Source organism: Triturus cristatus, chromosome 4_1 (genome assembly GCF_964204655.1).
Source record: "Triturus cristatus chromosome 4_1, aTriCri1.1, whole genome shotgun sequence".
Lineage (NCBI taxonomy): Eukaryota > Metazoa > Chordata > Amphibia > Caudata > Salamandridae > Triturus > Triturus cristatus.
In genome coordinates, this window is record NC_140585.1 from 731,544,699 (window position 1) to 731,558,970 (window position 14,272).

At 45.2% G+C, this 14,272-nt stretch overlaps 1 protein-coding gene across 1 annotated transcript in view; it reads right to left on the reverse strand.

Annotated features, from left to right (window-relative positions):
* WASHC4 (WASH complex subunit 4) overlaps window positions 1–14,272 on the reverse strand; it is a 987,939-nt gene that overhangs the window by 612,859 nt on the left and 360,808 nt on the right. Inside the window, exon 17 of the mRNA XM_085653223.1 lies at window positions 4,203–4,349. Within this exon, the coding sequence (XP_085509349.1) occupies window positions 4,203–4,349 (147 nt within the window). The remainder of the gene's footprint in view (window positions 1–4,202; window positions 4,350–14,272) is intronic.

Genomic DNA, 14,272 nt, shown 5'->3' on the forward strand with positions numbered 1-14,272 from the left:
TGAATCCCTTCAACATGTAAACAGCAACAAACTAGCAAATCAAAAAAAGATTTGCTAAAGCCTCCTTACCATATCTAGAGTTGAGATGTCTTTAAATACAGCTTTATTTTCATTACTTTCATGAATATTCATACAAGCAAAACAAAAGTAAAAATGTATGTTCTACACTATCATGCTAAGATTAAACATACCAGGCATTATAAAAGAAAACAGTGACCCCTAAACGGGCTCTTACATTGTAAAACAATAAATAGAACTTCACCTATTTACAACACACAAACAACCCTACCTTTCTCATACAGCATAATTGATGCCAAATTTGCAGAATATTCTTCAGGAAACCATGGGCCATATTCCATACTGTGTCCTGGCGGCGCAACAGGGGTGTGTGGCCGCTTTCTGCACCACTGAGGTACTGCTGAATTTAAGAAGGGGCACAGATGCTTGTGCATGCCTTCTGAAATACATATAGCAACAGTGGACATATAGCACTATCTCAAAGGGCGGTGTTCCCGTCATTTGCATGGGGACATGGCCCATGCAAATGAGAAACTGCAGTTTTTCTGTTTCTTCCTGAACAGCAATGAGTTACTTATGGAGTGTAGCTCCAACAGGAATGGATTCCATGCTGTTGCGCCTAGGAAAGTTGATGATCTACCACCTGATCTTTGACGCTGGAACATTGGGATCACAGCCAGGAGTTTGCTGGTAGATCGTAAATGTCTATACAGGTTGTAAAAGCTGAATCTAGCTCTAAGGTATTCAGGGTCAGTCTGATACAAGGCATCATGTACCAGTGTCAGAGCCTTTTAATTTGATCCGGTCCCTGATGGGTACCCAGTGGAGCCCCCGCAAATGTTAACTGATGTGTTGCCTTCTCAGCACATTTAGCAGAAGGCGAGCTGCCGCGTTCTGAATCACCTGCAATTTGTCCATTAGGTATTACGGTATGCCCAGGTATAGTGCCTTGCCATAATCTATTCTAGATGTAACAAATGCCTGGATGGCTGTTTTCCTCGCTGAAAAGGAGAGCAGGGGCAGAAATATCTTAAGGGACCTCAGAATTCCAAAGCATGTACCTATCAGCTGTTTGACTTGAAGACAGAAAGTTAGTCTATTTTCAAAGGTTATTCCCAGGTTTTTTACTGAGTACTTCCGAGGGCCCGGTGGGGAGGCATCGTCTGGCCAAATAGTTGGCCCGACGTTTGGTGGGAATGTCCCAGAGAAGAGGATTTCTGTTTTTTCCTCATTACATTTGAGGTGAGCTTTGGCTAGCCAATAGAAGACTGCGGTAAGGCAGGTTTTTATCTGTGTGCCCTTCAGCTCAGATCCCTTGCTCCAGGAGAAAAGCAATTGAGTGTGGTCTGCATAGGATAACACCGTGGCTCCGAATTCGTCTGCTATAAATGCCAAGGGCGTAAGATATAAGTTAAAGAGCATTAGACTTAGGGCCGAGCCTTGGGGAACACCTGTATCCACCTTCCTTGGACTTGCCGAGCAGGGTGGATTCCAAACTTGCTGGCTTCTGTCTGCTACAAATGATGTTAACCAGTCCTACGCACACCCTGTCACTCCAATAGCCTGGAGGCAGTCAAACAGCAGTGTGTACGGTATTGAAGGCCGCTGACAGGTCCAACATGATCAGTACGGCCATTCCCTCCCACCCCCCCCCTCTAGGGTTCTTTTCATATATTCCGATACCTCAACCAATGAGGTTTCTGTACTATAGCAGGCTCTAAACCCAGATTGGCTAGGGTGTAGCAACTTATTAGCTTCCAAAAAAAATAAGCCTGGAGTGTATGACGAAGAGTCTTCAAATATGACACAGGATGTCTACACCACATCGGTAGTGCACAATAGATTCGTCAATCATGTTTTCATCATTGACAACCTTATCAAATTCACATATTCACCTTGCTCATCTCTAGGCCGAAAACTCTTTCATAAACACGATCAATGTGGGCGCACTTGCAATGTTTTACAAACAGGTAATCAAGCAAATGTATCATTATTTGGATGACCAAAGTCGCTTGTAAAGCAGTCATCTAACACTTCTTGTACAACATATCCCTCCTTAGCACTACTTATCTCAATTGGACACTACAATAAGCTAATGAGGAATTCTCTACATCTTTTTGCTTCGTCATGATTTTCTCCATTCCCCTTAGTATGTTTTTGTACTCCACGGTTACATTTTATAATGCAGGATGGGGCAGGAAGATCGCCAGCATTTAGTGCTTAGGGATTGCAACTCTATCACATCAGTCTGTAAGGTGCCAACCTTCCCCTCACCTCTCCGTGCCACAGCTCACACCTGCAACAAGGGTAATCGCAGCAAACAATGGCCAAATGCAGTCATCCTCCAGATCATCTCCACTGCTTTTCTAAACTTATATTCTCCCCATATCCAGGATAGAAATGAATCCATCGCACACTTCATCCTAGCTATCACCATCTTTCCCCTTGGTTGTTGAGGCATGGTTGGGGGAGGGAGTTTGACTCAACCCAGTTCTCCCTTTTAATTTGCCTGGTATCTCCTTGGATTCGCTGCTTGGTAACCCAAATATTATGGACCCTGCAAGAAAACCACTACTAAGTGGGAAACCAGTTCATCGTAGTTTGTTAAAATCAAAACTTCAAACAATGGACAATTAGTTAATATTCAGAACAGATGGTCACTGTTAAAATTACTTTTCAAACAGACAAAAACGCTGCATAAAATGAAACCTAAAGTGTTGATTAAGGAAGTATATCAACAAAGGAGGGGGGGACGAGGAGCTATTAGAAAAGGTCCTGTACCAGGGCTCCCAAGTTAAATGCAACAGCAGTATGATGGTAACAGTTCCTAAAGAATAAAGTAAGAGAGATTCAGAAAGCCAGTTAGGCTTTTGAAGAATGTGCAGTGTCTCCAAGATGGTTAGAGTGTGCCGAGAAAGAGTGAAGGTACTCCTATGTGGATCTGTAAGTGCCATCACACACCCAAACAGGTGTATAGCATCATCATCGGGCTGGTGCTCCTCGTGGGGGTGGCGCTGCAGTCCCTCACGGGCCCGTTTGACGGGGCTCTTTGTCGGAGATCTTCAAGGAGTTTGCCGCATTTGTGCATGGGGGTGTGTGGGGCTAAGTGTAAGTGGTGTGGTGATTGAGTTCTAAAAAGAGCCCAAGGACACTTGCAATTTATTAAGGGTGTCCTCGGGGTCCGGATAAAATATATCACGGGGATGGAGAAGCAATCTCAGTTGCCTGTGTGAGAGGGGAAAACGAAAAAATACAATCCCTCTTCTCTCACCCGTGTAGTGAATAAAGTGAGTGTGTCAAGGGGTCTGCCGAAGCTACCGGGTAGGTGTTCCGGAGCACAGAAGAAGAGCACGCACTGCCTTCACTGCTATTTGGCTAAGCTGACGAGGCCTGACCTGGAACTAGGGAGGGCCGTAACAAGGGACACGCTAGACGACGTGTCTCTTATCTCTTGTTTTGCAACTACCTTTCCTACAATTAGGACTCATGGGTTTATAGGGTGTCTCTTTCCCGACTCCCATTTGACATACCTTACTCTTTTGGTCCTGATGAAGCGCCCCCAGATCCACTAGGGACTATCTATGGCGCGAAACATGTCGACCCCTTGACACACTCACTTTATTCACTACACGGGTGAGAGAAGAGGGATTGTATTTTTTCGTTTTCCCCTCTCACACAGGCAACTGAGATTGCTTCTCCATCCCCGTGATATATTTTATCCGGACCCCGAGGACACCCTTAATAAATTGCAAGTGTCCTTGGGCTCTTTTTAGAACTCAATCACCACACCACTTACACTTAGCCCCACACACCCCCATGCACAAATGCGGCAAACTCCTTGAAGATCTCCGACAAAGAGCCCCGTCAAACGGGCCCGTGAGGGACTGCAGCGCCACCCCCACGAGGAGCACCAGCCCGATGTTGATGCTATACACCTGTTTGGGTGTGTGATGGCACTTACAGATCCACATAGGAGTACCTTCACTCTTTCTCGGCACACTCTAACCATCTTGGAGACACTGCACATTCTTCAAAAGCCTAACTGGCTTTCTGAATCTCTCTTACTTTATTCTTTAGGAACTGTTACCATCATACTGCTGTTGATTAAGGAAGTATGTCAGGAGTAAACGCTCCTATCCTTAAAATCCTGAAAGCATGCTCACATGAAATTTATATACACTTACCATCTGAGTGCCTACGCTTAAAGCAAGTGATGCAATAAGCCTTCTTTGTTTTGTGCTTGGCCCGTTTAGGGTATTTTCAGCCAAAACCAAGGCAGAAAGAACATCAAGTCGCTGTTCGCTGTATTTTTTATCAGATATAACTCTTTTCTGGAAATGAAAGGGAAAAAATGAACACTTAAATGCATTACCAAATACCATATTTGTTGGCATCATTTCATCCTAACATAACAAAGGCATGAACTGGTAACTCTGGGTATCCTACTAAATAGATATCACCATACTATAAACCTCTCACAGCATTGAAGATTCTTCCAACAGGGGCCTTAACATACTGGCATGTGTCCCTTACTGTGCCACATGTCGGCATGTCAAAGTATTTTGGTACTTGTGGTGTTCAATTTTCTTAGTTTTCTACTGTTCGAGTGTGAAAGCAACAGTGTAACGTCATTTGCTTTTTCTCTAGTAACTTTCATTTTTTTCACAGTCTAGGACTGTTCATTAAACACAGGAAATCTTATGCATATTTCACATTTTTGACAACTGTAAAGGAAGACTAATGATACCATTCCAGAGAGAAGGTGCAAATATGTCGCTCCTTTCAACAATTTCATAATAGCACCAGGTGGTGAACCAAGGTGCACATGGAGAGGGCTCGGACAACCCAAGACTGGTAAAGCATTAGGTCTTGGCTAAAAGTAAAATATTGGCATGTGCCCATTATACTGCACAGCTGCTAGCCTCCTGGAGCATTCTGGTATGCTGACCCATTTTCTCAGTTTAGTACTGTTTTATTGGGGGGATAGAGGGCAGACAATCTTTATATAATCTTCTAACATGTTTCATCTTATTTTTGCAGACTAGTGCGGCTCAATATGTACTGGAAATGATCTAAGCATTTCAAGTTGTTTGGCAATCCTCAGGGAAGAGCTTTCGTATCTTTTCAAAAACAAAATTTTCCTTTATCTAAGTGAAGAAAATCATTAAAATTCACTAGAATATTTTACAATGACTGTGGAACTGTGTTCTTTCTCTTTCCCACTATAACAGGAAAGGAATGAAAACACGGAGTTCTACAAATATCGGACTAAATGAGTTGGGGGCTAAAAGCTCTGCTAAATAATGCAATAGTTCTAGCTTTAATGTAGTCACCCATAACAACACAGGCATTCACAAATACACAGGCCATTTGTGCCATATCTCTGGAACCTGTCACATTCTGTGCCTTGCAGGTCTCTACTTTCCATCGTCTTTTTCTAACTCACCGTGCTTAAGATAGGGCAGTGTTATAGAAGGCACAGAAAGAGACCTGATGCACAGCGACACAGCGCAAATAGTAAAAGTGTACTTTATGCATGTCTGTTTTTGCATATCAGTCTCAATGCTCATCAAAGTCATGTCTACTGGCACTGCAGTTCTTGTTTCTACCTTACAATAATGAATAGCTGAGTCAACCACAGCGGTCTGCAACAGGTGGACTTTTCTTATATACTGAGCTTCCTAACCAGCTTTCCCTAGTCGCTTCAACCCCTCTCCATGTGTTTTATTGGCTCCAGGAGGCAATTAAACTTCCAAACTTGAAATGAACGCTCATGCAAACCAAAATAGCAAGCACACTTCTGACTCCCTTTTTTTTTTACCCATAACTACCAGCAAATAGCACTGCCGCTGAAGTCGACTTCTTGGCATCACTGCTCTCCTTGAAGGCCCAACCACTCAAACAGCACATACCCCAAGTGCAACTGAGAGCAGAGGATAAGACCTACAACTTGTGAACTTCTTTTGCTCACATCTGGTCTAGCGCTGGAGTTGAGTTTGCCTAAATGTGCCATCCTTGAGTTTCTTAGTATAGGGGTAGTGCGAGGTTCCACATTCTATGAATGCGAGCAGGAGGATCACCCTTCAGGATGAGCGACCTTATTTTTTAACAAAAGCGTGACTGGTGGTTGGGTTTCACTGCATAGTCCCTACTTGTGCATTATCTCTGTAGTGGGAGTTTCAGTGTACACTTACTCCTTTCCAGGAAGTGCGCATTTTATTTGCAGACATGTATGTATAAAGTGGGAGGGGGGGATCATTCTAATAATGCCGGTGCGCAGAAGAAAAACGTGGCTGTGACGTGCAGCTGCAATGAAGGAGACAAAGTACTTTGGTTTCCAATCACCTATGCAATTATGAACCAGTAATATAAAACATCAGATAAATCCTGTGGGCTGATCTCAAACATGAGCAACACTCTATGAAAGAATGGTGGCGTGGGGCCAACCCAAACAAGCCAAATGTCAAGAGGACCTGACCTAAAGATCAGTCTGTGTATTTACTTTGTGGTCTTTTTTGATTATTGACAATATCAGATAGATTGTAGTGAGTTCTTCTTGCATACGTACATACATTGTTAAGTTAGCATAACCACGTTAAATGTTAGAAAGCCATCTTTCTGCTTTTGCACACGACACTGCGTTTACATGTTATTTCTTAAACAAACTGCTGACTCGAGACTTGCTTCACACGAGAGCAATCTGTTGTTACCATCCCAAGCTCTGCGCAGCGACCTTGGTCTGTACATGGTGTGACAAACAGTCTGGATTATTACACAATGCATGTTTTCCACTCTAGGTTGATCGACCCACTATTTAGCCATAATACACGCGCAGCTGCACATACCTGAAAGTTGGTGCTTTTAATATCACAGACATCATGTTTATTATTCAGACCGAAGACGAGCCTTCCTGCGAGAAGACTCCTGATGCTCCTGTGATGTGATTTCACTAAGCTGATCTTTGAGGTATGGGGTCCCCTATTCAAGCCTAAGAGACCTTCTACTAGCATAATAATAATATTAGCTTCTTAGTAAAGGGAAGGTGGTAGTATCCACTGTCATTATAATATGATCACCCCTTTTATATTCTATGGTATTGTAACTATGTTGCTGGTTTTGATATTAATCATTTGTCTGCTTGTATTAGCCAAAGTACTGCATCTTAGGACACGTGGTCTATAAAAATAAACTCTTTTTATTTACACCGTGTCTCTGTTGATTATTGTTGTGGACTGATGTGAGAATAATATATGAACAGGTATTTCCGATTCCCACCATTCCTGAGTATGTACTGAGTCGCGTGTTCTGGGTTGTCTTTTCATTGGGACCGCCGAGCTAAATCTCGGATAACGAATGGGACACTTATGCTAGCCGGATACTGGGTTCTGGGTTCTGAGGTGAGTTTCTGGTACACCACAACTCACTGAGGTCCTGGGGTTCTACGCATAGTTCTGTGTATAAGCAGAATCCCTGCAACATGGCGCACCTAACATTTGGTCTATGAGTTGAAACGCCTTAGTAGTGCTCACATTTAGTCCACAGCACCCTCATTCTTGTTTCCGGATAACAAGTCTGACGGATTTTAAACCTACCTAGTTCTATTGATATAGGTTCCTTCAAGCTTGATTATTAAAAAGGTTATTGAACCCTTGTGCTACTGAATACTTGAAGTGTAGCTTGTCCTTATGGCGATAAACGTTGCGGCGCATAGCCGTGCGGCACTGAAACGTCACTTGACGCAATATGGAGTGCCGGACGCGGGCATGGACGTCATCTTTGTGGTAGGAGCCGATGCGGCTCATCCCTTTGAGTTATTCTACTCTTGGGTGACGATTCCGGCAGTCAGTGGTAATGATAATACATTTCATTCTTACACTGCCACTGCCGTGCCTGCCGCCTATGCGCCGTATAGGACACAGGAGATACCAATATCTGCTTGGCAACATCAGATTTGGTTTAATGGCGCCCTCCCCCATGTGGTTATACCGCCGAGAATGGGCCCTTTATCAATTGCGGGGGCCACTTGGCCGGTACTAGCCGGATTTACGCCTCATCCCCGTTACCTCACGGTGACGGTGGATGAATTGCGTGTTCTACACACTGCCCTTATAACAGTATATAGGGCGTTAGTGCAGTATGTGTCGCGCACTGTACAGGCGGGGGCGCCTGTTAGTGCGGGACAACCTAGTGATCGTCACGCGGTGGTCATTAGTCCTGTTATGGTTAATTCTGTTATGGGCAAGCGCCCCCCCACAAGGGATGATTATCCCTTTTGGCTTGCTGAAAAATTTGACCAAATAGAGGCGGTTTATCCGCATACAACTCCTGTGGAGAAACACAGGATCCTCACCATTAGTTTGCCTAAAGACTTAGTTCCCCATATGGACGATTGTGTATCCTGGGGTAAGATTTTTGCTGCAACGTACGCGCAGTGCTTTGGCACTCCGTCTATGTTACAGCTGCCCTCCATTATTAAACAGGTTCAAGAGGACCATGGAGCGGAGTCTGCGATAGAATTGGGGATGCGGCTCCTCGGAGATTTTGCCCTGGTGGCTACCATGATAATGGGAAACCTTAAGGGTGATGCGTTGCACTTTCAGGTTCGTAATGAACTGAAGAAAGTTGCTGAAGAGGACAAACCGCAGGAATTTGCAAAAATAATCTCTGAGGCATATCGAGATTTGGGTCGTAGCTCTTTAGGAGTTAAGCCCGTGATCAAAAATCCCGATTCTAAGCAGCAGGGTAAGGCAGAAACTCCTGGTAAGGATGGCCGGCCAGCTTTTCAAAAACAAAATTGGCGGTCTAAACAACAGGGAAAGCAGCAGCAGAAACAGGGCTCTCGGCCTGCCTCTCCCGTTCAGTCAAGTAGTGAACGCACTTATGATCTGCGAGATCGTGCTACTATTAAGTCTCCTGATAGATTTCAGGTTTCTGAACCGCGTTCTCCTCGTTCTTCACAGGAAACATCGGCTACACAGTCCGGTGGCGGAGGCGGTGGCAAAGGTCGGGGTGCTCCACAACAGCGTGACCAACCTCGACAGACTGAGGGAAAAGGCAAGCAGGACGAATTTGCTCGACAAAGACCCCCGTTTCAGAAGAAGGTAGTGGCGGCTCTGACGGCAAAGTATGCCTCAGATAGTGCGGACACAGCTTCGGAACCGGACATGGGCGCTGACGCTACTGGACAGCGCGGCGGAAATTACCATAGTCCGTCAAGCTCTGCGTCCATTTCTGGCGGCGACAGCACCTGATGTATTGGTTACTGTTGAAACAGCTGACACCAGAGTGGCTCCCCCTGACAGACTTTATGAAATAGTCTTATTATTAGAGGGTGACATACAACGTACTATAAAAGGGATTTTTTGGGATAATCTGACCACCACCTATGACATCCTCCTAGCGGAGGCAGATTGGCCCCCAGCCTTCATTTTGGAAGCTCCTGAAGGGGAGGAGAAAATCCTCCCGTCCTTTGCGCACACTGTGCCTAAGGACCAGGCTGAAATGTACGCTGGGGAGTGGGCGCTGGCGCTCGCGCCAGCGGTGTATCGTACTCAGGTGGGTTGGGACCGGTTGTCCCCCTGCCATGAGATTCCATTGCGGTCTATGCCCCAGCCTCAGCCCCAGTATCCCGTGCGTCGTGAAGCTAGACCCCACGTCGCGGCGATCCTTGAACAATTGGAATATCAGGGTGTAATTGAAACTTGTGTGTCCCCTATGAATAACCCTTTATTCACTGTAACGAAGCCTGACGGCTCGTACCGTTTAGTTTTGGATTACCGGCACCTAAACTCCCATTGCCGGACCTGCGCGGTACAAAATACACATAGCTCGGCTCTAGTCGACAGTCTCGTGCGTAAAAGATTTAAAACGACACTTGACATTTCCAATGGCTTTTTTAGCCATAACCTGTCCACACTGAGTAGCCAGTGGACAGCGTTTACTTCGGGCGGAAAACAAAAACAGTTTACCAGATTAGCCATGGGGTACAAAAATAGCCCTGGCGTCTTTTCCGCTCGCGTGGTTTCTCTCTTAGAAAGAATAGACCCCGAGGCGTACTACTATGTTGACGATATCTACCTCACGGATGATGAGCTGTTGCCGCATCTGTCTCGAGTCGACAATATTATAGTGAGTTTTGCTGACTATGGCTACAAATTCAATTTTGCGAAGTCTCACATCGCGGAATATACGGTGTTGTTTTTGGGCTACGAGCTCAATAATGAAGGAAAGGGGTTAGCTCCCCACTTTCTGGAGAAGTGCGCATGCTTGAGTGCGCCTACGACACTAAAGAAATTACAATCTTTGCTGGGCTTTCTGAATTTCGGCCGTACGTACATTCCTGATTATGCCCAGCGTATCAAGCCGCTTTACGCCTTGGTACAACCTACATTTTCGAAGTCTAGCTGGCAGCTGGAACATTCTAAAATTTTACAGTCTTTACAGGCTGACCTTCTTGCTTCACAATATTTGCTGACACGTGATAACCGCACTAACCTGGTAATACGAATAGTGCCAGGCGCCGTGGGTTTCACGTATTTGACGTTTAATGAGGGCGATACAGTCCCCATTGCGTACAAATCCCACTTGTACACCTCTGCTGAATTACGTTTTTCCGCGGTCGAAAAAGTTCTGACTGCTGTACAGATGGCGATCCTTAAGGAACGCGCACTGTCACATGGGAAACAGATTCTGGTTGTAACACCCTATCCTGCCTTAGAAGCAGTGACAAAGGCAAGTGTACCAAATTCTAAAGCTTTGCATCCTCGGTGGATACAATGGGCCACAACACTGACGTCGCCAGACGTCACCTACATCTTTGATGCCTCATTACAGAATCAAGAGTTCTTGCAGTATGAATTCGTTCATCCGGCACCTCTGTCTTTGCGCCCGCTCGAAGAATACCATTGTGTCATATACACTGACGGGTCTGCGCAGCCCGCGATTGGATCGAAGCACGCTTACTCAGCGGCTTGCGCAATTGTCGTAGGTACATTCGTAAATGGTGCATTCCAATCTGATGCAGTGCATACGCAGTCATTGGGTGATTGTACCGCGCAATTGGCGGAGCTTCGGGCTCTAGTGCTTGCACTGGAGTTTGCTGATCCCCGGGTCACTACTCTTATAGTGAGTGATTCCTTCTACTGTGTCCAGTCCTACAATGACAATTTACATTTCTGGTCTCAGAATGATTATCGAGACACAAAAGGTAGCACAATTAAGCATTAAACGCTTTGGGTTCGAGTGGCAGACTTTAAAGACCGTCTCCCTCTCGTGAATGTTATTCACACTCTTGGTCACCAGCGACTTGGTGTCCATGCTGTCGGCAACAGCTTGGCTGACGAGGCAGCAAAAACAGCAGTGGCTACATACTTAGTGGCAGCAGTTGCCAGATCAAAAAGTAAGATTGATGATGACATCTTGGCAGCTATTGCTGCTACAGAAAAGGGAGGCGATTACCCGAAGGGTTTTCCTTCTCGTTACATTTACCATTTAAGTCCTGATAATGTCCCATTAGTGAGGATTAACAACGTTGGTGACAGAATTATTCCCAACGCGGACTGCAGGCCAGCACTGATCTTGGCTGCACATGAGGGGTTGGCGTCTGCCCACGCCGGTGTGTCAGCTACAATATCTCTGCTACAACAACGTTACTGGTGGTTTGGTTTATATAAACAAACGCGCGCTTATGTTCTTGATTGTGACATTTGCCAACAGATTAAACCTTCTACTGTTGCGCGCCCACCACTGACACAGCTGTACATCTCTAATAAGCCATTTGGTTGTGTTTATTTAGATCACTGCGGTCCTTTTTCCTCTGATACTGCGTACAAGTACATCTTGGTTGCAGTGGATTCGTGCACACGTTTTCTATGGGTATGGCCACAAAGGAGTGCTGACTCGCGGACTGTCATCAGGGATTTGCGTGTCTTTGTGGGAACTTTTGCGTGTGGTACCTTCCATTCTGATCAAGGCCCTGCGTTCGCCTCTACGGCTTACAAGGAGGCTATGAGAAATTTGGGGGTCCTAGTCAAATTTTCGTCCCCCTACCGACCTGAGGGTAATAGTGTGGTGGAGCGAATGAACCGTGACTTAAAGCAATCATTGACAGCACGTGTTTTAGGCACAGGCCGGAACTGGCTAGCCCATTTGTATAACGTCCAACGTGCACTTAATAATCTCCCTAGAAGGTCTCTGGGTGGGCGGACCCCGTACATGATGCTCTTCGGAATCAGAATGTTTGTCCCAGACCTTGATGGTCTAGACATGGCGGCGTCGACCGCACCCTTTGACGTAGATGATCACTGTGCTGTTTTACAGACTCTACAAGAAGCAAGAGACACTCTTTCGAAGGAACACTTGCCCTCCACATCTGAAGCTGAAGTTCAGGTTCCGGTAGTCGGCTGGCTACCCAGAGTTGGAGACCTGGTCCGTGAGAAGGTGGAGAGCAAGAAGGAGTTTGGCCCCTCTTATCGTGCACCAGTTCCAGTGCTTGAAGTGCAGGGTACAAGAACAGTCATTTTACCTCCACTTCCTGGTCGCAAAGAAAACAGGTACATCTCTATTGACAATGTCAAACTTCAGCGAGTGGCCGATACTTCTTAGTATGACTCCAGCAGTTTCATGCCAGACGATGCAAAGAAATTCAATGTTGGCTCTTGCTTCTAACACCTTGCCTGAGGTTGCCATCGAGATGCAATCTGTTACTGATCCCTTGTTGATACCATCGGCTGGTGGTTTGCCCGAAGAGACTGAGTATGCTTATCCTACACGTGGTCCCTCACCTGTTTTACAATCTACAGCACTTGGCCAGTCCCGTTTCTCCTTTGACACTAACTCATTACCCTCAAGCCCCCCATCAAACATTGCTGTTTTTTTCAGCTGGTTTAAGAGACATTTTTTGATTGCCCCTTGGACATACATCTGGTTGATACTTTTCACTATTTTTTTGTTTATGTCAATTGGATTTGTAATAGTTTTTTTCCGTCTTGTGGATGGCCACTATCTGAGTGAGAGATCGACAATTAGACTTATCAATGGAACTTTGGCCCCCCACTCCTCGTCCCACATCATGAAAAGGGACCAGACTTTTGTGAATATTACTGCCTGGCCCGTCTTGGATGTAATCGCATGGGATGCTGTTAAATTCCAAATTCATGGGCCTACAGAGGTCATTAATGTGCCTAATGTTTTTCGTGTTTCTATGGGTGATGTGGTTAGGCAGAACATACGTTCTGATGAATGGGATGTACACGCCATTGAATCACTGTTTTCTGATTTGAAATATTATGCCGCTTTTGATGCTGAAGATTTATATGAAAATGCGGCTAATTATGCGGAACAGTATTGTTTTCAACATTATGGCAATCACTTCCTGCATAAAGCAAATACATTTAGAAATTTTGTAAATTTTACCCAATGGGAACACTGTCCTACTCCCGCATTCGGAAGTTCACAAACCCTAGTTAACAAGTATTCTTATTTTACCGATTTCAGTGTTTCCAACCCGGCAGCGTTTTATTTTAAGGTGCTGCCTGAGTCTGCCGCAAAGGTTCGACTGACACACACAAAATTGCTTTATTCCAAGTCCTTTATGGACGAGTTGTCAATCAAAGGTTATGATCTATGGAAGGCTACTATTGATCTAAAGTCGGTTTGGGGTTCCAGACCGTGGCAGGTTCAGGGTACAGAGGCTTTACATCGTGCCTGTCTTATACCAAATCATATTTTGTTTTTAAATTCGTCCATCTTCCAAACCACCTGTTTTGGATTGGCTACTTCTAAACAATTGAAGTCACCTTTAGTGCCGGATTTGGGCGCTTATCCCAATTGGGATAACCACACAGATCTATCCCTTACTGCTTTGCAATCCTTAGTTTCAAATACATCTTTTAATATTTCGAGATTTAATAGTGAGGGTTGGTTAGTTTGGCAAAGCAGTTCAGACACCTGTCAACGTCGTTTTCTGGGACTGAAACCGGGGTATACTCGGGAACGCGTAGACCCTCGGTTTGAGTCGTCACATACGGTAACTACATATTCTGTGGGCAAGTTATGTCAGTCTTGGCTGCGACATTCCACCTTGGCGTCTGTCAAAGTTCATTTATCACAATTACATGACAAAATAGATTTGAATGATTTTGTTAAGGGTCCTGTGGGTGGCATGACCAAAAGGTGGGCGTATGCTATTTACAACGAAGTCTGGAAGTTGTCGCAGATTGAGGCGGCTTCCAGACTGAGAGCTATTGACCAAGCA